This window comes from Hordeum vulgare, chromosome 7H (genome assembly GCF_904849725.1).
Source record: "Hordeum vulgare subsp. vulgare chromosome 7H, MorexV3_pseudomolecules_assembly, whole genome shotgun sequence".
NCBI lineage: Eukaryota > Viridiplantae > Streptophyta > Magnoliopsida > Poales > Poaceae > Hordeum > Hordeum vulgare.
The window spans coordinates 48,083,580-48,108,647 of record NC_058524.1 but is presented as its reverse complement, the minus strand read 5'-3'; the positions used below and the strand labels follow the sequence as shown (position 1 = coordinate 48,108,647).

The 25,068-nt window shown below is 41.4% G+C and overlaps 3 protein-coding genes across 9 annotated transcripts; 1 reads left to right on the top strand and 2 right to left on the bottom strand.

The window, feature by feature from the left end:
- Positions 1-2,095: 2,095 nt before the first annotated feature.
- On the top strand, positions 2,096-10,794 carry LOC123411881 (histone-lysine N-methyltransferase CLF). 2 transcript variants are annotated; one of them, XM_045104839.1, is made up of 16 exons: positions 2,096-2,180; positions 2,791-2,914; positions 3,020-3,342; positions 3,450-3,611; positions 4,775-4,859; positions 4,976-5,125; positions 5,210-5,257; positions 5,326-5,394; positions 5,509-6,209; positions 7,025-7,160; positions 7,248-7,468; positions 8,122-8,253; positions 9,067-9,157; positions 9,841-9,888; positions 9,964-10,092; positions 10,271-10,794. In XM_045104839.1, the coding sequence occupies exons 2-16, from the start codon at positions 2,816-2,818 to the stop codon at positions 10,538-10,540; spliced, it is 2,664 nt and encodes an 887-aa protein (XP_044960774.1). In that variant the 5' UTR covers positions 2,096-2,180; positions 2,791-2,815; the 3' UTR covers positions 10,541-10,794. The 2 variants fall into 2 exon arrangements, with proteins under 2 accessions (XP_044960774.1, XP_044960773.1); XM_045104838.1 differs by having other exon boundaries at positions 9,841-10,092.
- A 283-nt stretch (positions 10,795-11,077) lies between these two features.
- On the bottom strand, positions 11,078-16,143 carry LOC123411882 (protein FAR1-RELATED SEQUENCE 9-like). 4 transcript variants are annotated; one of them, XM_045104840.1, is made up of 6 exons: positions 15,773-16,138; positions 13,562-15,681; positions 13,358-13,488; positions 13,205-13,276; positions 11,856-11,987; positions 11,078-11,592 (listed from the first exon to the last, which is right to left on the bottom strand). In XM_045104840.1, exons 2-6 carry the CDS (start codon positions 15,627-15,629, stop codon positions 11,479-11,481), a joined length of 2,517 nt encoding a protein of 838 aa, XP_044960775.1. In that variant the 5' UTR covers positions 15,630-15,681; positions 15,773-16,138; the 3' UTR covers positions 11,078-11,478. The 4 variants fall into 4 exon arrangements, with proteins under 4 accessions (XP_044960775.1, XP_044960778.1, XP_044960776.1 ...); XM_045104843.1 differs by lacking the exon at positions 15,773-16,138 and having other exon boundaries at positions 13,562-14,627; positions 14,915-15,031; XM_045104841.1 differs by having other exon boundaries at positions 11,500-11,592; positions 11,856-11,931; positions 15,773-16,143.
- Positions 16,144-17,197: 1,054 nt separating this feature from the next.
- LOC123408171 lies at positions 17,198-19,366 on the bottom strand. Of its 3 annotated transcripts, none has more exons than XM_045101347.1 (4): positions 19,205-19,366; positions 18,382-18,457; positions 17,679-17,877; positions 17,198-17,582 (listed from the first exon to the last, which is right to left on the bottom strand). In XM_045101347.1, exons 3-4 carry the CDS (start codon positions 17,868-17,870, stop codon positions 17,484-17,486), a joined length of 291 nt encoding a protein of 96 aa, XP_044957282.1. In that variant the 5' UTR covers positions 17,871-17,877; positions 18,382-18,457; positions 19,205-19,366; the 3' UTR covers positions 17,198-17,483. The 3 variants fall into 3 exon arrangements, with proteins under 3 accessions (XP_044957282.1, XP_044957281.1, XP_044957280.1); XM_045101346.1 differs by having other exon boundaries at positions 18,382-18,453; XM_045101345.1 differs by having other exon boundaries at positions 18,382-18,448.
- Positions 19,367-25,068: the final 5,702 nt, after the last annotated feature.

The following is a 25,068-nucleotide window of genomic DNA, read 5'->3' as shown; positions in this document are numbered from 1 at the left end:
TTATCATGAACAAAAAAACATAATAATAACCACTTTATTATTGCCTCTAGGGCATATTTCCAAGAGCTTCAGGGTTTTCTACTTCGTAGTTTTTGTTTATAGTTATCATAGAATTAGTTTAACGTTTAGGGCTATCGTTCACTAAACCTTCAAGTTTGAGGGGACTTAAATAGTAAAATTATTAATCCTAGTTTAGAATTTAATGTCTAAAGTTTAGGGTTTAAGGTTTAGTGCTTATAGTATACGATACTCATCTACTCAACATAGCGGTCTTACTTTAAGGATTACATCTAAGGTTTTTCGGTATCATGTACTACACCCAGCGATCTTTCTTCACAATTTGCAATTTAAGCTTCAAGGTTTACATTGTAGATTATTAGGTTTACTGTTTACTATTAGGGTTTAGGGTTAGAGTTTTGAGTTTAGGTTCCCTTTTATTAATTTGAGATCATTTGCGATGCCATTACTATTTGTGCCTTGTCGATTTTTAGGGTTTAAGGTTTAGGGTCTTAGTGTTTTAAGGTTAGTTTTATTAACGACTACATTGTGTTTTCTAAAGTTTTCACCTTCAAATATAAAATTATTATCTACTTCCTCTGTATACCCAAATAATTGTAGTTGAAGAGAACTAGTTTAGTTCTCCCCAGCTGCAGCTATTTGGGTACGGAGGGAGTACGAGTCAACACAACTATTTTTACTCACAATTATATTACAATAACGATCTAAGACTTTAAACCTGTGTAATGTTTGAGTTTCACAGAAAGAAATATGGATTTTTAATTTCATAAAATTTAGTTTCAGCATTTGTAATTTATGGGAATATATTTAATACACACACATGTGCTTCGACGCATCATAAGATTCTAGTTCAAGCAAATTCAAATAAAAAAATACTCGATACTTTGGATAGAATAGCTCTTCAGAGGTAACAAATGACCGATGCGAATGCTGACGTAATCAAATGTGAAGGACCAACCATACCAGATACCACACATTCACCGCACTGCTGGGGCTCCTTATCTTCAGTACTTAGGCTGACCATAGTGGGGGTATCATAGCTAGTAACATAGTCTTGAGACTATCAAACATGGTGATGTGGCAAGTAATTAAAGAAGAGAAAGAGAGTTAGAGTAACATAGGTAGATACCGTATCACGTTAAATGCTATGCTAATGTGTGTCATGCATGTTAATAAATGAGATCACCTATGATACTAGTTTATGATACTATGCACTATGAAGGTAGTATCATACAATAGTAACATATGCATGATACTACTATATGTTACTCCTCACTATGAGCAGCCTTACATTGACTTGACCAACGTCGTCGAAACCGAGAGAGCATGTGTTTCCTCAATGTAAATTTATTTTTTCCAAGAAAAATACTACTCCCTCAGTTCCTAAATATAAGTCTTTAAAAAAGTTTCATTAGTGGACTACATACGGATATATATAGACATACTTTAGAGTTTATATTCACTCATTTTGCTCCGTATGTAGACTCCTAGTAAAATATCTTAAAAGACTTATACTCCCTCCGTTTCTAAATAAAAGTCTTTCTAAGAGTTTCACTAATGGACTACATACGACTGTATATAGACATATTTTAAGGTATAGATTCATTCATTTTGCTTCGTATATAGACACGTAGTGAAATATTTTAAAAAACTTATATTTAATTAGGGAGGGAGTATTTAGCAACACACGGGGTACTTTCTACGTACTTTCTAGTAGTAGAACAATTTCCCGCACCAGGCGCAGGCAGCGAGCGATCTGACCGGGTCATCAAAGCCCACCCGCTTTCCCAGGTTTCCCTCGGCACTGTCCCGCCCCACCACCACCACCTTTCCTCCCCCCTCCCTCTCCCTCCCCGCATTTCAAAAACTAATCCCCTCTCCCCCCCTCTCGTGACCTATCTCCTGCTCCGCTCTGACCTACCCTACCCAGCCCCCCACGACCACGATCCGCCATTCCCACCAAATGCGGCCACCACGAACCTCCTCCTCCCCCGCTCTGCCCTAGAGCAGCCGCCGCAACCCCGCACGCAGCCAGGCGTCGCCGCCGCCGCGCCCCCTCCTCCCCCGGCCGCCTCGCCCCGCCGCCGCCACCGCGGCTCCCGCCTCGGCCCGTCCCTGCCGCCGTCTCCGCCGCGTCGGCCACCGTCGACATTGGCTCTCAGGTACGCCCTTCCCTCCGGTCATGCGGCGGCTGCTTCCGCCCCGAAACAGGCCGCCGCCGCGCGCGCCGCCTAGATCCGCCCATGGCGCGGGGGCCCGGAATGCGGCGCCGCGCAGCTACGCTCTGACGGCCTGCAACGGGTGGCGGCCGAGCCCGTGGGTTTTATACCGCGTTTCTCCCATCTAGCAGGGGCATTCACGAGCTACCGCCCCGTTGTTTTTTGTCATGGTCTGCCCGTTCCGTTACCGAAGCGCCGCTTCATTTACTTCCGAGCGCAGTCATCTGGGTATATAGTGCCCTAATAACTCGCGGGGATATTGGACGCTTATAGGAGCACTTACATGACCAACAGTAGTAAACTGGGTTATTCATTCCAGTAATTTGTCTGTTCTCTCTATGGTGCACAGTATCATTATGCGCTTGCAGTTTGTAATCACGATGCCATTTTATGCCTAACGTTGCGCCTGAAAATGTTGAGATGAACTAATTACTAATTAGCCGCGCTCTAACGATGGTTGTCTTGTGGCTTCGATATTCTTACCCTTCAATCGTACGACTATGATATGAGTTTGTATTATGCTTGTTATATGATGAAGTTACCACGTGTGTAGGTTTACTCAAGATAATAAGGCTAGCATGTCAGATGAAGATGGAAGTGAGGCCTCCCGACATGTTTTACGTGTTATTGACTCGTTGAAGAAGAAAGTTACAGCCGATCGTTTTACTTACATTAAGGTGCTCTGGGATCACACGTTCTGTAATTCTCTCAGTATTTTTTCTGTCAGATGTCCATGTTGTTCTTTTTTATTATTATTTCTGATTGTTATTTTTTCTTTCCAGAATAAGATAGAGGGAAACAAGATAAAGCTCAGTCCCGTTACACAAAGCACTAGCAATTCTTCAAAAATCTGGCAAAGAAATACATCAAATAGCACTGACTCGAATCTGCTGACAAGTAGGCAAGACGATGTACTCTCTTCTGGGCCTCGTATTGTACTATCCCCCGCTGATGAAGACGGTGTCAGTTCTGATGAAGAAAGCTCCTATGCCACGTCAACTGTTATGTTGGGTGGAAATCTAGCTGCAAAGAATGTCACTAGGCCAATTAAACTCCAAGAAGCGCAAAAAATTCCGCCTTATACAACATGGACATTTTTGGACAGGTATGTTTATAACCACATGCACTTCTCGATGCGTACAAATGAGTTTCCTTCAGTAAGGTCTTGGTAGGGTTTTTTTGAGACAAAAGTTTTCTCGGGGTTTCATGCAGGAACCAGAGGATGACAGAAGACCAGTCTGTACTTGGTCGACGAAGGATTTACTATGATGCAAGTTGTGGTGAAGCTTTAATTTGCAGTGATAGTGAGGATGAAGCTGTTGAGGATGAAGAGGAGAAAAAGGAGTTCAAAGTTTCTGAAGACTGTCTAATTCGGTAAACAAACTTGGGGCATTCCTTTGTTTTCTTTTGCAGCAATACATTTGTTTTATTTGTATTTTCGTACAGGAACCACGCTACATTAGGATACACACAGCTTATGGTTTTAGGATACCTAAGCAATTAGTAGTTTCCTGAAAAAATTACGGTTAAAGGATTGTCTCGTTTTTTCTTTCTTGAAACATAATACCCCATCCGTTCCTATTTGGGTGGTGTTTTTTTTTCTGTTGAAATTCCTATTTAGGAGGCACATTAGGAAGTCAGATGATTAGTTTAGTGTCTAGTCCTCTCACTAATCTCTAATCGGCTCTTAACCCATTGATCTCCACAATCTATGGACGTACTAAATATGCCCAGAACACATGCCCGTTATCTTCTCTCGTTCCTCCTTTATCCATGATAAATACATGCAGGACAGCGGTAGTGCGCAAGGTTGATGTGTGAGATCAAGAGAAAAAACAGGAGCGAATCCGTTTGCATTTTTCGCAGGATAGCGCTTTATGAATACGAGAGCTGGGCTATGGCGCAATTATGAGGTGGTGTGAAGAAAGAGCTGGAGTGCAGTTAGCATGATAAATAAGACGGGAGCACGCGTGATGGTAAAATGACCATAATCTTTGCGGGCACTCTGCACTGGAAATCCTTGGTCTTGACAAAACTGGAAACACGCCACCAAAAAGGGAATGGCGGGGGTACATCAAGAGTTGTAAAGTATATTTAATTAATATGAATACAAAGTGTCACTAAGTAATTATTGTGGTGATGTGGTCTGCATTGCTTCACTTAATTTTCATGTAATAAAGAACTTTGATAATTCAATAGTGCTTTTGTGTCATTCTTCTTCCTTTTTACCTAAGGTGAGACTGCAAAATGTTAAATTGGTTTGCATAATCGGACTAGACTAGCTTGGACCTCCAGAAAAGTAGGCTTACTTTACTTAAAATGGGCTGCATGCTTTGTTTCTAGCGTACTCTTGAAGGAACTTTAATGTGGAGTTTATGTTGCTCAACAATAATCTGCGTAGTCTGTTGATGAGTTTACACACCTTCTTTAACCTGGATAAACCAAAAATAGATTTAGGCTTCTGTTATGCGCCTTCTTCTCAATGGGTTATTTGATGACGATGTAATTAATTATGTTCCTCTGCTACTCTATGTTAGGATGACAATTCAAGAATGTGGCATGTCTGATGCAGTGCTGGAAACCCTAGCTCGATGTTTTGATAGGGTAGCTGGTGACATAAAGGCTAGTTTTCTGTTCATAATCATTCACATAATCTCAATAGCATTTTGGCCATTTGGGCTTTTCCTTTTCCAGTTCACATTTTTGCTACAATTAACACATATAGCCGTATTTTACAGGCCAGATATGAGATCCTAAATGGGGGCAAAACCGAGGGTTCTCTTAAAAAGGTTTCTGAACTTAATGCCAAAGTGGAAGATCTCTACCGTGATAAAGATTTAGATGCAGCATTGGATTCCTTTGACAATCTCTTTTGTCGCCGATGTCTAGTACGTTCATCTGTTAACCATCATATGCTTTCCATAATGCCTCTGGTTTGCTGATGAATATTCTGCCCATCTTGATATTGGCAGGTTTTTGATTGCAAACTACATGGGTGTTCTCAAGATTTAGTATTTCCTGTAAGTTTTGAAGTTCAAGAGTTATTTCCAAAATTGGGTGGTATTCTAATTTGTGCCTTCTCATACAGACAGAAAAGCAACCACCTTGGAACAGCATGGATGATGGTATACCATGTGGTATTCATTGTTATAAACTGGTTTGTATTTTATGGTGTATGACTTCTGAAAATTGGCTTGTTTTGTCTGACAATTTGGATTTTGGTACATAAGTACGTGACTTGAATTGACATTGTTTTGCAATGTTTTTTCAGGCTCCTAAACCAGATGCTACTACCACAGTTGATTCTGACATGCTTGACATAGAGGAGCCAACTCACTCATCTGATAATACAAGGAACCAGTTAAGCTCAAATAAGAAAAAACAGGGTTCTAGTGGTAAGAAAGCGAAATCCCAACAAAGTGAAGGCTCTTCAATCCAAAGGGTTGCCTCAGAAAGCAGTGACTCAGAAGGACATCCAACGAGTACTAAATCTCCACAACAATCATCTTGTCAATCCAAAGTCAAAATTAGCCCAAAAGGTGGAATCAGGAAAAGTACTAATAGAAGAATCGCCGAGCGGATTCTTATGAGTGTTAAAAAAGGACAAAGAGAAGTGGCACCATCAGATTCTAATTCTGGTGGATGTCTCTGGCCAAGGGATATGAAGCTTAGATCCGATACACGAAATGGACACAAGGATTCAGTTGCATCCCCACAACAGAATTCTCCAAGTACAAGAAGTTCTCGGAAGAAGGATGTGCCTCAAATGGAGAATAATTTAGCTTCAGGGGAAGATCGTAATGATGCAACAGAGGAAACCAAGAACGAACATTCAGCAATAGATGGCCATGATAGTTCGATGATAGAAGATGTTGAGGAGAATATATGCAGACAAGAAAATAAATGTAGATCCTGGAAGGTGATTGAGCAAGGGCTTCTAGTGAAAGGTTTGGAGATTTTTGGAAGGAACAGGTTGGACCCTTCTCCTGATGACCATATTTATATAAGTGGTTTCATTATCTTGCACTTGTTTATGTGTTGCTTACTACTCCCTCCGTAACTTAATATAAGATGTTTTTTGACAGTCATAATGTAAAAAAATGTGTTCTTATATTAACTTACAGAGGGAGTATTATACAACCAGTCAGGTGATCTTTTGTCTGTGGCTTTACATAACCTGTAAACATTTTTCTGAACTGAGTAGAGTTATATGTGAATTGTTTTAATCTCTGCCACTCGGAAGACTTTGACTATGGTAGACAATTCATTCCTTTACATACAGTATTCCCATCATTTCCTTTTGCATGCTGTTTTCTCACCATCTTAAAAGTGCGGAGTATGAGGGACTGAAAAAATGCCGGGGGAGGAAATGTTTATGAACTTTCTTTGACTAAAAGTTGCGGCCATCCCCTCAAAACTATATATTACAAACATATTTTCCACTAGTAACATAGATTTTCCGCTAATGACATTATCTTCATAGTGGCAAGGCATATACTACCTACATTAATGATTAAAGTTTTAAATGTGAACTGCAAGGATCCCACCACCACATATATTTTTAGGCACTGTTTTTTCTCCAAGGTGCACAAAATACTCGATTTTCCATGAAAATTCGAGGGTATGACACTTTCATGTGTCTTTTTTGAATTGTTGCTGCTCACAGTAGGAGCACATGAATCTGGGAGCCAAATTGCTGCTCTCCTTTATCATTATTATAGCCGTAAGTTTACCCTGTTTCCCAGAATTAATAGTCGTACTGAATTCATGGGTTTTCTTTCATGCAGTTGTTTAATTGCTCGGAACCTTCTCTGTGGAATGAAAACATGTAGCGATGTTTTTCAGTATATGAGTTATATTGAAAATAGTAGCGCATCCGGAAATCTTAGCAGGGGTGATTCTCTCGTCAAAGGATATATAAAGGTATGGTTCATTCTCCCCCTCTATGTTATTTTTTATTTTTCACCCAGGAAGTTTCTTATTTTAGTGCTTCCAATGTTAACATCTCAGGGACATGAGTTGCGTGTAAGATCACGGTTTATTAGAAGACGGGGTAGAGTTCGTCGTTTGAAGTACACCTGGAAATCTGCAGGTTACCATTTTATAAGGAAAAGGATTACAGAAAGGAAAGATCAGCCTTGTCGGCAATATAATCCATGTGGTTGTCAATCATCATGTGGGAAACAGTGTCCATGTCTCGTAAATGGGACGTGCTGTGAGAAATACTGTGGGTGAGTTGATTATTTTCCTTTACAACAACTTGCACAATTATAGCATAATTTCTATGCATCTGAAGTACATGTGTTTTTGTTCTGTTTACTATGGAGTTCTTCTAGTTATTGACTATTGCCGATCTCTCCCACATATTAACTTATCTTTTCACTTTGCTGCTATATACTACTCCCTCCGTCTCAAAATAAGTGTCTTAAGCTTAGTACAATTTTGTACTAGAGCTAGTACAATGTTGAGACAGTTATTTTGGGACAGAGGGAGTATATTTTTGCTTGGATTAAGCCTGTCACGTGTGAACTAAGAATGCTTGCCCTTCTGGATACTAATACTTCAGTGCTGAGTTGATCTCTCTTACTTTTTAGCACACCTAGACTCTTTTTAGACAACATCCAAGCTAGTATTGGATTCAAACGAGATTTTTAAAGCTGCGTAGTATATGGATTAACTCTCAGTAGAGAATAAAATCAGATTAATTTATATGGCCCCGGATACTTTGTTGTTATTGCTTAGTTTGAGAAGTTTCAGTTGTGAATGGAATCAAAACTATAAAAACACATAAAACAGGCATGCAAACAATTTTGTGTCCTCATCCTGCTGTCATAATGTAGCAATTTGTGCGAGGAACTGGAAGTTTATTCCCTTTGCATTTCAGGTGTCCGAAAATGTGCAAGAATCGTTTTCGAGGTTGTCATTGTGCAAAGAGCCAGTGTCGCAGTCGCCAATGTCCATGCTTTGCTGCTGACAGGGAATGTGATCCTGATGTGTGCAGAAACTGCTGGGTAGGGTATGTATTTGCAAAACCAGATTAACCTTTGAAGGTCCATGTAGTTAATTCGCCAGTATCAATGTATAGAAAATTGCATCACCAGGACTTGTGTATTTTGTTCTTTGCAACTTTTACAATCTCACCTGTAGCAGATTAGTTCAAAATTCACCATGTTTGCCTTTGAAATTTTCCATGATGCTTCTGTTTTACCACCTGACATTTGGGAATTAGTTATGCATTTGAAATCGCACACAGCGGCCAACAGAAGTAAATCTGCACGTTGTAAGTTGCCACATTACAAGTATGGGTGGTAATTCTCCAAAAGCTCGGATGTATGTGTTACACAAGTGTCTCATCTATTATTAGAAGTGCATAAATACTCTTGCTTGATAACACTGTAGCATCTCAAGATACAGTTCTGCAGCTAAAAGCTCAAACAAGGGGATTGATAAACGATAAATTAATGATTTTAATTTTGTAGCCATCAGCAACAGTTGACAATCATCACACATAGTAATTTGACATGATTCACCCATTTGTTAACACGCTTGATTGAATGCTTATGTGCGTGGTGCGCCAGTGCATTGTTTAAAGGGTCTAAACTTAACGGGTTTCCCATTGTTTATGCACATACTATGTAAAGTCATGGGAACAATATCTTGTTCACAATGGATGTTTACCCGAACCCGTAAAGTTGCAAGCCGTTAATGGACAATTTTATTAATGTTGAATCATGCTTTGCAAACTGTTCTAGCTTGAAATGTTGTCTCATCTGTAATTATTGCAGAATAAATCATCATTGCATTAAACTGTTCCATTTCTAACCTACAGGTGTGGTGATGGTTCACTGGGAGTTCCCAACCAAAGGGGCGATAATTATGAATGCCGGAACATGAAGCTACTTCTTAAACAACAACAAAGGGTAAAAAAATTACACTTTAGTTTATCACATGTTATGGACAACTTGGTTATATTTCTTCGAGTCGATACTTGATTTGATGATTTCTTTGGTTGGCACTGTCATCTAACAGAATAAAGATAAGAACCACAGATTCTTTGTGTGCAGAACTTCAGTCTCAGATACCTGAACTTCTAGATGTGATCTACACATGATTTAAGTATCTACATCTCTTTAAGCTAGTTCTCATTACTGTCGAGGCTGGTGTTGATATAGCAACAATTTAAAACTTCTGAGCAATGGCTCTTGTTTATGGCTAGTTATGAACCAATTAGGATATGCTTTTGATTTAATTAGGCGTTCTCTGAAATCAAGGAAAAATAGAACAGGGCAAATGAGTTTAAGTGTCTACACTAGCATTGATATACCAGCATTGCCACTCCTTACTAAAAAGGGCATTAATAGATATGAAGACAACGATGTTGTCATTAGTTGTGGCAAGTGACTATGAGTTGCAAAGCCGATTTGTTGTACACGACGGCCATTTTAATGTTCTCGTTGGACTTGATGTTGTAACACAACACATCGAATAGCTGGTAAAGCACATGCTTCTTGATAAAAGACTTGCTGTCCATTATAATGCCTGGGTTCTGTTTTGAACGAAATTTTCTCTTCATGGTATTGAATAGTCATTACTTTGTTGTCAGGTCTTACTTGGGAAATCTGATGTTTCTGGCTGGGGAGCATTTCTCAAGGTAAGATTGCTCCTTCCATCTTATCCATCGCTCTTCCCTCTAACTCATCTTATTTATCTTTTCCACAATCTTCAGAATACTGTTAGCAAGCATGAGTATCTTGGCGAGTACACTGGGGAGCTTATTTCTCACAAGGAAGCAGATAAGCGTGGAAAGATATATGACCGCGAGAACTCGTCCTTCCTTTTCAACCTGAATAATGAGGTAGGTGTACAAATATTGCCATTTACAGTCGTCTCAACATTCAAGGCCATATGCTTCACTGATCATTAGATATAGCTCCTGCTTTTAAGTCATTCTCCTTCTCAACTTGCTCCATTCAAAGCCCTGCATTTTACATCTGATCCGGCCGCTGTTGCCTTACTCTACTCTTTGAATGCAGTTTGTTCTGGATGCCTTCAGAATGGGCGACAAGCTGAAGTTTGCCAACCACTCCCCCGACCCGAATTGCTATGCCAAGGTTATCATGGTGGCAGGCGATCATAGGGTAGGCATCTTTGCCAAAGAGCGGATCGGTTCAGGCGAGGAGATCTTCTATGATTACCGCTATGAGCCTGACCGAGCCCCCGTGTGGGCTCGAAAGCCCGATGCTCCTGGAGCGAAAGACCCCGGGCAGCCATCCAGCGGGCGGGCCAAGAAGCTCGCCCACTGAAGAGACATCCGTCATTGGTTGATTCTTTTGTTCAGCGCCAGAATCTGGTAGTCGTTAGCATGCTGTTGTACCTTAACCTGGCGTTCATTCCTTGGCCCATGACTGTTGTTGTTGTAGTGTCAGAAGTTCAGAACCCCATTTGTATCGGAACCTGTGGACGAACATGAACGGTTTTTTAACCGCTATGGTTGCTTCATGCCCAATGCAGCTGGGGTGCCTTTGGTGGTGTGTTTGCCCTCTCCAAAGTTCTTGTATGTGCGTGTGTTTGCTGTGATTGCATGGGATTTGTTTGTTTGAGCAATGCCCAGTGTTATTGCTTGTGGCTCACTGTTTACAGAACATTCTGACTGATGAGTGAGGACATCCACGCAAACAAGCGAGGAGCTGTGCTTGCCAATGGCATTGCACAGGTTGACAAGAATAGGGGGCAGATCATGGAGTGTTGGAAGGCACCAAGGGTAACCGAGTCTCTGCATATGTTACAAGGGAAAACAGAAGATGCAACTTATAACATGAGGCTAAAATCACAATTCACAATATGCAAGTGCCACCCATCAAATATAGAATCAGCCTGAGAATTTTAACCATGGCAATCATGATTTACATACAATTTGGTTACAACACGAAGAATTCAAGGTCAGCTTGGAGAGGCTGCCGAGGCCTCGCATTCCTCCTGCTCCAACTCAAGCAAGAAATGAAGCGCAATTTTGCCCTTGTTGAAAATTACACCACATTGCGTTTCTCGGCCAAGGGTTCCTGGACTCCCTCCAGGGGTCCTGTTAGTAGCTAATTGATGGTTACTCTTTGTAGTTACAACTTACATGCTATACTTGCCCAAAAGGTCACACTGCAATGAGATGCCTAATTAATCCCAGACTCCACCCACGGTAGAAAAGAAATGGCACAGGACAGGATATCCACTCCTCTCAAGAGCAGCATCACTGGAACCATGATCCCTCTGTAACGGTTGACAAAAGATCCACTCCCGGCGGTTGGTACTTGGTAGTAGCCATCTCCAACAAAAAATCTGGAAAAAACACATCTAGCAGACCCTGGATGTTAAGAGCAACACAAAGTCAGCATAGAATCCTTCAGATCCAACATGGGTTACGCCTCTTGCACGTTGTAGATTTGAACGCTTGCGGACTCGGGATTCACATCTAGCTTATCATGCGCAAGGTATTCAAGAAATGCAAGGGAGATGCAAGCCTGGTCCTACCATCAAGCTAGTTTCATATGGTTGCAATATGCCACTCAAGCTAGTTTCATATGGTTGCATGGAAAAGAGACATTACTGAGCTGAAAAAATGCATACCTTGTGTCCTTTAGATGTTCTTCGCGCCACCAAAATTTGAATTAGGACGCACCGCGGCATATGCTGACAAATCCTGCTGGTCATAAGCGCACAAGAAGCCAAGAGCCTTTCAGCATTTTTTATCAACGCTGTCTGTAATGGCAGTGGAATCGTAAACCCATCTACCGAGTTAAAGAGATGGTACAACTGTTATGGGCTCTAATACCAGAAAAATAGAAACGCTACGGCATACTTGTCGATGTCATGAAGGTTTGCTCTGTTTAGTCTACAAAGTCATGCATTGGTAATTACAAAGTCATGCATTGGGTAGTCCACATAAACTGCTTTCTGTATTCCATCTGTATACTTCCTCGTATAGGTTCATTACAAGCTACTACTCCTTCCGTTCTTTTTTATAAGGCTTTTCAGACAGCTGAAATTAAGCTGTTTTGCACGCTGTCTGAACTGTCTACAACGCCTTATAGAAGTGAACAGAGGGAGTAGTATATTCAATGTATATTTTGTACCATGGTACACGGACTTGCCCCACCAGCCACAGATCATCTGTTTTCTTCCAACCACCACACCCATTCGTACTGTTCTTTTTCATCGCCACCACCCCCTTCTCTAGAGTCAGACACCACCTCGATCTAAAAACCCACGCCTTCTTTGGCTCCAACCAAGGTCCATCACCATGTCCGCATCGTCCTCACCAGGTCCAACCAATGTTCCTCTGCTCTACATGGCTGAGTGCTCTGCACCAAGATATTACTTAATCTGCTTTGAAGAACCTGGATCCATCCGAATATGTGGGTGGGGAGCAGGATAGAGTTTGTTTCTAATGGAGGCAGTAACACAACCGGGAAGATGAACAGTGATGGTGCTCGGGAAACCAGCCCTATATATCACTTCAGGGTTACAGAGATGGGCGACTTAGGCATTTCTTTGATTATTGTATGATAGATGATGTAGGTAACAGTTTGGCAATTTAATTTTCCTGTTCTAATATGTACTAAACAGTGCCGCGTTAATTGAGTATCCTTCCATCTATGATGTGTTATTAAGTGAGTGTATGCATCTGGTATGTCAGTTGGAGTGAATTTTGTGGCATTTACTACAACAACCCCGAGGGATTACGACCTGATCTCAGCTTCTCCGACTCTCGTGAGCCAAAAACCGCATCTGTCGTGTACTTATGTATATTTCCCTTGAGGAACAACATGTACTCCTGTATAGAAGCCTTGTTCAATTTTTTTTGTTACAGAACTTCCATTTATGAGTTCCAAAGTGCTGTCTGGTAATAATGCTAATGCACAGTTGAATAACAGAAGAAACAAATTTTGTTCAGGCCAATCTGCCAGCCAGAATACCTGTGGTGCACAAACAGGCATTGTATTTGGATGCATGAAGATCTGGTTTGGTTGCATAGGAGATGGAAAAACCTGCAAAACATGAAGCATGCTGGTATAAGATCAGTTAAATGGCAGAAGGAAAGATAATATTTCCTACATATTTATGCGTACCTGATAGTAATATGATCTTCCAATGGTTCCATTACCATGCGGATCTTGTGCAGGTTGAAACTGCTGCTCAGTAGTTTGGGCAATTAGTACCGGAGGAGCCGAGGAAGATGCCAGGGCTTGCTTCGCTTTTTCTGCAAAGTGGCGTATTTTTTTATGCAAAAGGATGTTTTAAAAGCATGAGGAGACTTAAGAGTTGCTACTTACTGGCGCTTGGTCCTTTAGATATTTTCTTCTTCTTCTTCTCCCCTTTACTGGCATCTTTTGCAGATTGAGCGTGCAGGCTTCTCATTTCGAAGAACACTTCTAATGCCTTCTCTCCTGTTTCAAGGGAGTCCCAGAATATCTTTCTTGCTTCTTCCAGTTCCTGGCTCTTCAATACAAGGTTATACGCATACTGCATTGCGCGATTGCGATATGCAAGTTCAGCCTCGGTACATTCCTGTTGTGTTGAATCTTCTTGACTGGGATTATACATGCTTCTCCTGGCATCTTTCGTCCAGCGTTTCAAGATGTACTTTTCAGGAACCATATCCACATTCTGCAGGCTGAACGCTTTCATAGCATGAGAACAAAGAAGACCCATCCTTTCAAACTTTCTGCAACCACAAGAGATTTCCATTGTGGATGTATCAAGAAGAACAGTCCACATTTTTGAACCCCTGCCCTGCATTGTTATTTCAAACCTCAATAAGCTTCCACCACAGGAACTTTCATGACATGAAGTTGCTCCACATCCATCCAGAAATTCAGCCTCAAATAATTTGTACAACCTATGTGTATAAGACTCTGCAGCCTGCTTCAGAACTGTACTGTGCTTGATTGCACGAACTGGAGCAGTTTGGCTGCAGCGAAAATCCTCTTCTGACTCATTTCTACGTAGTGTTTTCACAACCTTTTCCAGCAAGAGAGCAAATCTTGTTAGAGAAGTAGATTCATCAGCAATTCCAGTGAGGATATTGTTTGAGACCTCTCCCCACTGGGATGAATTAATCCCACCATCAAAAGTATCTTGGTTAAATACCGAGCACCATCTGTTATGAAACTTATAAAGGCCATTAAGCCAATCATTATCCTGTAGTTTGTATTCATCAAGCATAGCATCCCAAGATTCCTGAAGTTCCATTTCTATGTCACATCCTTGCATGCACTTCATAAACATATTTTGAAATGCTTGAGAAGTATTTACAGTGCCTAAATGAGACTGTGCATTCTTCAGAATATGCCAGTAGGAGAAGCAATGCTGCGTGTTAGGAAACACCTGCTCGGCTGCCTGCATAATAGCCTCATCTTGGTCAGTGAAAATCGATTTTGGCGATCGGCCACCCATTGACTCCAAAAATGATTTAAATAGCCAAACATAGGAAGCAGTGGAGTCATCTAACAAGAACGCAAATCCGAAAACAATATTGTGCCAATGGTGGTTAACTCCAACAAAAGGGGCACATATCAGGCTATATTTATTTGTGCGGTAGGTTGTGTCAAATATAACAGCATCCCCAAAGCAGTCATAATCACTTCTACTTTTACCATCCCTGAAGAAGAAGTTAGTCATGCGACCTTCTTGATCAACTTGGACATCCCAATAGAACATTCCTTCCTCGTTGGTTCTACGCTTGAAGTAGCTTACAAGACTTTGGATGTCTCCTGCCGCAATTAGCGTTATATTCTGCACATTGTCACGATTGTAGCAATCCCTTGTCGTGTAGCCTGGAGGCTCACTAATATCACCCACGGTCCTGTCAGAGGAACCATTCATTGCATGTGATTCAGCAGATTCTGCTGGATCTATAACACCTGATTTTCCAACAGCAAATGACTTGGCGGATCTCAACAGATGCCTCTCCCCAGGTTTGGCCAACTGGTGATTGTGCACGGGAACAAAGCGTATGACGGTCCAACGCCCTTTCTCATCGACTCTAAAGCGGACCATCGCCTTGCAATTCGTTCTTGTGTCCGGCCGATTGAAATTCGCTTCCGTGACAGGCTCGTCGTATTTAAGCCCTTCCTTGGAGCAGTAGTAATCTTTTGTCCGGATGTCCCTGGTGCCAATGAAGTAGGACTGCTTGCCCTTCCGGACACTAAAACCGATCCGATGTCCATAGTCGCAGTAGAGCTTGTACGCCTCTTCCTCACTGTGGACCGTGCAACCGATAAGCTCCTCGGTCGCCTCCTTGCGGCTCAAGGAATTTCGATGGTCTTCCCCCTTCTTTCCTTCTTCGCCATTTTTCCTCATTCGAAGCAATTCCTCTTGTGAGCCTTGTCTGATATCCATTTCTACTCAAGCAGTAACACAGCCTTCATGTGAACAGCATCAGGGACCGGATCTACATGGCAATTTGTGAAGGTTATTAATAAGTTTGAGTCTGAGTTTGAGTTTGAGCAATCTAATCACTGGATGTGTAAAAAAGCTCATACCTCAAAACCAAATGTGCGAGGCTGCGGACGGGGTGGAGATAGCAGGGACGCCGTGAGGCAGAACGGAAGCGTCAATCGCGGCGGCGGTCGTGAGATGCGGAGGCGGAGGCGGAGGCGGTCACGCTAAGCTCCGGCGCACGGCGGCAGCTCTAGGGCACGGCAGGGTCGGGCTGGAGCTTGGGTGGGCCATAGCGCGCGCGGGATAGCTCGTGAGAGGAAGAGGAGATGCTGCGGGATGGCGGAGAGGAGAAGTCGAGCTGCGGAGCTCGCGGGCGACCGCCGGCGGGCCTCGCCGGAGCCCAGCGACGGGGGCGGGGGTTGGTCGTGCGGTGTACGGCCGAGATGGTGGAACGGGTCTAAGGAAAGCAGCGGCGGCGTTGCCTGGACCCGGTGTTGGAGTCCTGTAAGTGAACCGGCGTAAATGGGCCGGAGACGAGGTGCAGTGGGTGTGGCCGTGTAAATGAAGCCCGTCTTTCGCGTTTCACGGAGGCCTATCTGCCGCTCAAAGCGGCAAGATAGTCGAGCACATGTGCACGCGCGCGCGCGCGCGCACACACACAAAGGTCACATGTCTTCCTTACCTACCATTACTCTTTTGGCTCTTCTATACTTCCATGGGTAGAAATGTTGAAGCGGATGGTTTAATTAAGAGCCCGTTCAGTGTCACTCTGCTCCACGGCTTCGCTCCGGGAGCGGACGGAGCTGTAATGCAAAATCTTGGAGCGAGCAAACAGCCGCTGTGCAGATCCTGGGAGCCGGTGGATTACCGAACAGGTCCTAATTTATTTCTTTTTTTAGATCTCGCTCGGCATGTTTGGCTTGTTGAGCCTTATGACCTGTAACAATTACTTTGATCAATAAAGTGCAGCATATAGTTCCCTAAATAAAATCTACTCATTTGGTTTTCCAACGGTTTCCTTCTTCCTCCGCTCTCCTTTGGTTTTCTCATAAAACATGAACATTTTTTATTGCATGCAAAAATGAGCGATTTTTTTTAAAGCTACTTGATTTTCTCCTGAAAATTATTATTTTTTCTTTTTGAAAAATAATCATCGTTTCGAACGTGTTCACTACATATTTTATATTTCTATTATATATTGGAAAAAATAACTCATATGAATTAAAAAAATCATCATATGTGAGAAAATTTCATCATGTATTTGAGAAAAAACATGTTCATACACAAAAAGGCATTTTACCTAAAAAAATCGCAAGAAAATCAAATGGAAACTGAAAAAATAACCCGGCCGAACATAAAAAAGGAGAAACAAACGAAACCAGTTGCCAAACCCGTATTGGTGGCAGGCAGGGCTTTTCTTCTTCCCTTTTCTGTCAGAAAAAAAAGTTCATTGGACGAACCGAATGAGCAGCCAAGTGAAGAGATATTCACATAATTCAGCCCATCACAAGCACGAGACCGAAACATTGCTGAATCCAGTTTCATTCCCGTTACTGGGCTATATATATACTGGAATCACTGCCTACATTAATTATCGTGGGCCTGTATAGCAAAACCTGGCAGTGGGCCTTGTATAGCTCAAGTTTATACTCATGCTAATATTATTAGACTAAAAAAACTCATGCTAATATTATTCAGCATCTCTTACAGAAAATATATAGCAACAGTATAAGGGGGGAAACACTAGCTAGATTCCTGATACAAGAACCAGGCCTCCAGAAAGCAAGAATAGGCCATCACCAATGCAATCTCCTACTGGGACACACTGGTCTCAAGAGGCAAGGCGCTTTCGACTTCAGCTTCCTTTGCTGCAGCGGACCGCTCCGCAACAGCCTTTGACATCCCGAACATCTGAGCAACACAAACCAAGTGGCTTGATCATGAACACACCAAAGCTAAACAAGGCAGAGCCACAGAAGTTTCGAGTTTCAGAGTCGGCACAAATACCTTCTGAATGGTCTTCTTGAAGCAGGTCTTGTGCTCGTCCATGGAGGCATTGATGAACTCGTCAATGTGCTCTTTTACATCTTCAAGGAGTGTAGCATCATCATCGGTTTTCTTCTTCCGGCACGATGACATGCTAGGGTTTTTAGGAACATGTGGCTGAGAACCTTCAGACTGTGTATTGCTGGAATCCATGTCAACACTGAAACAAACCAAGGGAGAAAATGTTGATGTACATATTCCGAAGAGGAGATCAGGGTAATATGGATCTCGAAGCCAACTTCCGCATCACTGCAGCTACTCTACATATTTAATCAGGGAAAGGAGAGTCATACGTTGTCTGCCATATTAAACCACCCCAAACTTAAACAAGAAATGAGCATTATCTACTTCACCAGACTGAGATTTATGAGAGCGCAATATGGAAATCGCATGACGACAGTAATCAACTTGAAACGGGACTCAGACGGAACAGAGACACATCTGTAATGCAAAACTGATATATATATATATGAAAGAAAAGGGGAATACAATGACCATTAGTTTGAGATAATTCGTTAGGTAAATACTCGTACTAAATAATAAGCTAAAATGCGTCGATACAGATCGTAAACTTGCCATTTTGGAAAAGCGTCAATACAGGGATACATTTTACTATTTTTCAGTTCACAAAGAAAATGTATAGAAGCCAGGAACAACAGATTACCTTCTTGTTTGCTCTACTGTGGATGCCAAAGCAGCTCCAAGCCTCTCCAGTTGACAATGTTGATGCCCTGTTCTGACTCCAAGTTCCAAATGGATAGATTAGACTTTTAGTAAGTGTAAAATGGATATGGAGCAGCAAATCAAATAATTAGTTAACTGTATAACTATCATGGCATAACACGAAAGGTGGAACCTGAAGATCAATCAGCTAACATGCAAAAGGAGAAACAATCAGGTCTGACTGTTAAAATCAACAACACAACATAACAGTACCACTATATTCGCGATCATAAACAAGATTTGGGACATGTATCATGCCAACACTACCACTAGCACTAATGTATTAACCAATTTCGGCCAGTATAACCAGGACAGAGGTCCTGCTCTCTCAAATTGCATGTTAGTGCTAAGCTTTGTTTTCAGGCCAAGACGGTGCAGACAAAACAACTTAATCTTTTCCTTTCCATATAATATCGTCAGCCATTGCATGTTTCACTGCTAACTTGTTTAAAACAAAACATTTGCTCATCTTCTGAAAAAGAAAGAGAAATAAACTACAATTTGTAAACATCTGTCCCTACCAGCATTATCACAAACACCTATCAAGCAAAATCCTTTCACAAGTAAACTTGAACATGCACAGGAAAAATCATGCAGCAAGTACCCATCATGAAATAGTCATCATTATATTCTCACAATATCAAATCTACAGCGAGTAGTCGTCCGATACAAAAATCAGGAAAAGAACTTGAACAAACAGAGGATGCGAGAGGAAGGAGGGAGGGGGGATGAGGGAAGAGGAAGAATGAAGGGGTGGTGGCTACCTGCCAATGGACAGGTCGCCGGCGTTGCTGGGCGGGAGCGGCTGTTCGGTGGAGGGAGGCGCTGCTGCGCTCCTGTACTGTACCGGCGGCGCGGCGGCGGAGGCTTCGGCCGGCTGTTGTTTTCGTTTCTTTCTCTCTCTCGTTTTTTGGACCGGAGTTTTCGTTTCTTTCTTGGAGGAAAGGGCAAGCGGTTGCAGGGTCCCACCCAGAGGATATTTAGGCCTTCTAAAAGGTGTTTATTTATTCTAAAAAATGTTCATGTAGTTAAACAAGTGTTTGGCATTTTAAGGAAATTTTTATGAAATTTTGGAAAGTGTTTTCACCCTTTTGGAAGAAATCATGTAATTTTAGAAAGTGTTCACGCATTCTAAGAATATAAAGTAAATAAAAAGGTAATCTATTTTTTTAGAAAACAAATTCGTGTAATCTTCAAAGGTATTCGTGACTTTAAAAAAATCTCCATCTAATTTGTAAAACTGTTCACACATTTTTTTATAAAACATGTTTGTGTATTTGTCAACAATGTTTATATTTTTAGAATAATAAAAGTAAATAAATAAATAAAAGTCAAAAAAGGTAACACAAAAGGAAAATAAAAAATGGAAGAAATTGAACCCGAGAAAAGAAAACAAGTTTGTTTTTGAGAAAAAAACTAAGAAAAGGAAACCAAAAGAGCCAAGAAAACTAGTATCGGCAACACAAATATAGTCCCCTTTCCATGCTCGGGGGTGGTTCTTGAGATGGACAGTGGCGAGAATGTTTGAGTCTTTGTCCGGGCTTGCTCGGTCTAAGCCAGACAAGTGTTAGACTGTCCGGGCTTTGTACGGGCTTGCTCGTTCTTGAGGTGTTTCCTAGCGGACAAGTCCCAAATAATTTTTTGTCCAAACACTAATTGGTTGTGTATTGATTGTCCGACCATTTTTGGTATGGACTATCCAGCTATGTATTTTATGCAAAAGAACAACATTGCGGATACCTATAAATACCCACCTACCTCTTTGTGTGTGCATTAACCACATTGAATAAACTTGAGAAATAACTCTTCTAATTTTCTCCAAACCGAATATTTGATTCGTGAGGAAATGTTGAGAGATTTGAGTGTGGATCCCACTCAATCATAGATCTACCCTTCTCATTATTTTGACCAACCAGATTTGTGATTTGCGTAAGTTTTAAGCTCCGCCCATTGATCTTATTACTCTTGGATGTTATAGGGTCCTAGACGTTAAGAGTTCTTGGTGAAACATCATTATTTTTAATTTTTCCTTGAGTTTGTGAAAAATTTGGACACTGTCTTAAGGTCTATCACGAGTAGTTGAGAATCTCCTTTGTGATCATGTCTTAAGGACAAGAAGTTGAGCCTTTGTGGGTACCCCACATCTCAAAGGATGACTAGATCCCCTCCAAGGGAGTGAACATTGGGACACATCTTCACCTTTGTTTATATTTGGTTACTCTAATCCTAACTCATTTATTGTGATTAACTTTGGTCACTTGACCTTGCATGCTTCATATAGGTTGCTCTCTCACCATAGCATATTTAGGCTCACGCTTTACATTTCACAAAGTCTAAATTGCTAACAGGTGAAGTAACATTTGTTCTCTCACCCACTATAGGTCCATCTTAATACTTTTACCAATGACATAAGAGCAACTCTGACGGAGTAGCTACCTTGAAAGTGAAAATTAGATGGACTTAAGCCTTGTTTGTTTGGATGCAAGTGTGATGCAAGGAGCCTTGGGATGGTTGTGATGATAAAACTGTTGTGTTGGGGAAGCGACTGTGATGAAGTTTAATCATTTGGCACTAAAACTTTATATATGTTCCGAACTAAGGATATAACTAGAATTCCCGTGGAGTGCTAGAAGGATTCTAATTCACCAGTTGTAAATTTAATAATGTATTTTAATACTAATGCATACCATACTATTTTACAAATGATTAATTTCATTGGAAATATGCCATAGAGGCAATAATAAATTAGTTATTATCATATTTCCATGTTCATGACAAATGTTTATTATTCATCCTAGAATTGTATTGATAGGAAACTTAGATGCATGTGTGGATATATAAACAACACCATGTCTCTAGTGAGCCTCTACTAGTCTAGCTCGTTGGTAAAAAATGGTTAAGGTTTTCTAACTATAGACATGAGTTATCATTTGATAACGGGATCACATCATTAGGAGAATGATGTGATAGACAAGATCCAACCGTGAGAATAACATTAGATCGTACCACTTAGTTTATTGCTACTATTTTCTTCATGTAAAGTACGTGTTTCAAAGACCATGAGATCATGCAACTCCCGGACATCAAAGGAATACCTTATGTGCTATCAAATGAACTTCTTAACTGGGTGATCATAAAGGTGCTCTACAGATATCTCTGAGGGTTTCTATTCTGTCGGTGTGAATCAAGGCTGGGATTTGTCACTCAGTATGACGAAGAGGTATCTCTGGGCCCTCTCGGTAATACACCATCACAAGGAGCTTGCAAACAATGTGACTAAGGGGTTAGCCACGGATCATGTATTACAGAGTTATTAAAGAGACTTGCTGGTAACGAGATTGAACTAGGAATGAAGATACCAACGATCAAATCTCGGGCAAGTAACATACCAATGGACAAAGGAAACTGCATACGGGATTGAGTGAATGCTTGACATCGTGGTTCGACCGATAACTATCTTCGTGGAATAGTAAGAACCAATATGGGCATCCAAGTCCCACTATTGGTTATTGACCGAAGAGGTGTCTCGGTCGTGTCTACATGATTCTCGAACTCATAGGGTCCGCACACTTAATGTTCGATCACGCTAGACTAGTATTGGGATATGTACGTTGGTGACCGAGTGTTGTTGTTCAGAGTCCCGTATGAGATTCCGGACGTCACGAGGAGCTCTAGAATGGCCTGGAGGTAAATATTTATATATAGGAAGTCATATTTAGGGTTCCGAAAAAATGTTTTGGATTTTCCGGTATTGTATCGAGCAGGTTCTAGAAGGTCCTGGAGTGGGGTCCACCTGCATGGGGGCATCCACATGGACTTGGGTAGTGGGGCAAGGCCCCAAATCCCTTGTCTAGGCGCACCAAGACCACCCCCTTAAAGGAATAGGATCATATCCGGAAGGGATAAGATCAAGATCGCTAAAAAGGGGGTAGCAATCGGTGGGGAAGGAATGCAGGGATTTCCTTCCACCCCCTTGACGACCGACCCTAGGGGCTTGGAGGGCAAGCCACCAGCCCCTGTGAAAAGACCTCGATGATGCCTAGAGGGGGGGGGGGTGAATAGGCTATTTAAAAACTTCTTCGGATTTGGCTTGAACCTAATGCGGAAATAAACTAAGAGGGTACTTGTCAAGCACAAATCCTAAATGCACTAGGCACTGCAACGTGTATCAACAACACGATCTACCAAGATGGACACAATACAGTTACTAACAAGCACAAGTAAGTTACACAAACTTACTTGAGCTATATCACACGACAAGTAGGTGAACAACACAAGATACTAGATCACACTATATCAACACGATGTATCAAGGGATGCAAGTATGAACGCGTGGATATAGAGGGTATGCTTGAATGATTAATCTTGTACAAGAAATGGCCAACACAACATAATGAGCACAAGCAATATGCAATGTATGTATGCTCAAATAACACAAGTAAACCACAAGTATGGAGTTAGGGTTAAGGATAACCAAGGTCACTGAGACGAAGATGTATCCCGATGTTCACTTCCTTGGAGGGAAGCTAGTCACCGTTAGAGAGGTGGATGTTACCACGAAGGCACACCAACGCCACGAAGGCTCACCCTATTCTCCCTTTGAGATAACACCACGAAGGCGTTTCTCAACCACTAGTGGTAAGCCTTTGAGGTGGCTTCCAAACCCTCACAAACTTTTCCGGGGGAAATCACACGGGTTGATTCCTCTCCGAAGAACTCCTACCGCCTAGGAGTCTCCAACCTCCAAGAGTAACAAGATCACGGGGAATGCTCAAAACTTGCTCAAATCACAAATAGCTTGGGTTGAGAGAAGGAGAGGGAGAATATCTATCTTTTGATTGGAACAACTCTCAAAGGGGCTCACAAATGCTCTTGGGATCTAAGATTTGGAGTGAGCAAATGTGTGTGAGGTGGAAATGTGTTCTTATGAGGATAAGGCTGTGTTGGGAGACCCTCTCACGAAGTGGGAGGGGGGTATTTATAGAGTGGAGAGAAAAAGAGCCGTTGGGGACACTTTAAGTCACACAGGGTCCGAGCATCCAATGCATCTCGAGTTGTTCCTGGAACAACAAAACAAACAAAATGGAGCCCAAACTCATTGGGACCAAAGAGTTAGAAAACCATCAATACATAGGACAAACTCCACACACATATGAGCATATAGATATGAATTTGAATTTCATGCACACTTTAGCCAATTTATGACAGGGTGGAGTTTCCCTTATATATTGGGTCAAAGGAGGAAAGCAAGCAAAAGCAGTTGTATATAGTAGCTAGATATGCATGCTCAAGACTCTCAAGGATCAATTCAACACAAAGTTGATAAGTCATCAAAAGACAAGGTATCAAGTGATAATAAGATCCTAAAACAAAAGAACTATCACTGGAAGGATTTCAATTAAAAGATACATCAAGGAATGAGATATCCATTGACACATGCCAAATAGAAGGTAACAAGAAACCAATTGAAGGAAAACAAACACGAGGTATCTAGTTTCCAAGAGAGAGCTAGGTTCCAACAAACAAAGCCCTCTACAAATTTCATGATGGCACAAAGCATCATAAAGAGCAAGACTTGCCTCCCATTAACACAGACTTGATGGGGATCAAATGATTTTATGATGGGTGAATAAAGAGAGTGTTTTTAAAGAGAATAAGATAGCTCCCCCAAGGGACGTGCATTATATAGAATTTGCATTTGAATACAAAACGCACACGATGGGATCATCACTTTATCTATATCTATAACCACACTAGACATGTTAAAAATAGATTCATAAGAGGCAAGACAGACAAGCGAAACACAAAATCCAATGTAAAGATGATTATCAATTCCAATCATATGATGGGAATACCAATTGTCAAGGACAAGAAGTATTTTTGAAATGATGCTCATTGGTAGATCACAAATATATCCAAGATCATCTTTACCCATACAACGCAAGCAAATGACACTTGTAGAGCTAACATGCCACCTAGAAACAGGATAATTTACAATATCAACACTAAGTGGCAACACCTCAAATGTACACATTTTCTAGGTTTGTAATATGCACATAGCATATTACTCCCCATAATGTGATAAACCAACAATATTAACAAGTGGCAAATTAAAACCAACAAGAGATACTTAATGGACCATGTAGAATTTGGATTTCTCATGAGTAAGACATACCACATAGACACTAGATAATCTTGAAGCATCAAAACTAAGTGGTATTCCCCATGTATACACATTTATAGGATTGTGAGGTGTGCAAAGCACATCACTCCCCCACAATGGGATAGTCCATTAATCTCTCACAAGAGCCAACAGAAATACAAACAAGATGCAAATAGGCTCAATACAGGACTCACATGTACATGATGTGCAAAACAACATACACATACTCGATTACTCAAGATAAGCAAGTTGGAAGCACAACATATACAAACGCATGCAAGGTACAAAACCACAACATGCAAAGGGGCAAGCACCTAACAATGTAAACAGTTTAAGTATAAGTTACCGTAAAGGAGGCACATTGGATATAAGGTAGGAACTCGATAATCCAAATGACTTGGCTTGAGATAATATTAATGATGAAGACCCCTTAATTCTTCATTATGTATCCAAGTCTCTAATGTA

Excerpts from the sequence above, each read along its gene's own strand:
- LOC123411881 (XM_045104838.1), top strand. The coding sequence starts at position 2,816 with ATGTCAGATGAAGATGGAAGTGAGGCCTCCCGACATGTTTTACGTGTT. Across the intron at positions 2,915-3,019 it reads ATCGTTTTACTTACATTAAG|AATAAGATAGAGGGAAACAA; the intron begins GTGCTCTGGGAT and ends TTTTCTTTCCAG. Across the intron at positions 5,126-5,209 it reads TCTTTTGTCGCCGATGTCTA|GTTTTTGATTGCAAACTACA; the intron begins GTACGTTCATCT and ends TGATATTGGCAG.
- LOC123411882 (XM_045104840.1), bottom strand. The coding sequence starts at position 15,629 with ATGGATATCAGACAAGGCTCACAAGAGGAATTGCTTCGAATGAGGAAA. Across the intron at positions 11,988-13,204 it reads TGCCTGTTTGTGCACCACAG|ACAGCGTTGATAAAAAATGC; the intron begins GTATTCTGGCTG and ends CTGCCATTACAG. Across the intron at positions 11,593-11,855 it reads GAACATCTAAAGGACACAAG|GGTCTGCTAGATGTGTTTTT; the intron begins GTATGCATTTTT and ends CTTAACATCCAG.
- LOC123408171 (XM_045101347.1), bottom strand. The coding sequence starts at position 17,870 with ATGGATTCCAGCAATACACAGTCTGAAGGTTCTCAGCCACATGTTCCT. Across the intron at positions 17,583-17,678 it reads TCAAGAAGACCATTCAGAAG|ATGTTCGGGATGTCAAAGGC; the intron begins GTATTTGTGCCG and ends TGTGTTGCTCAG.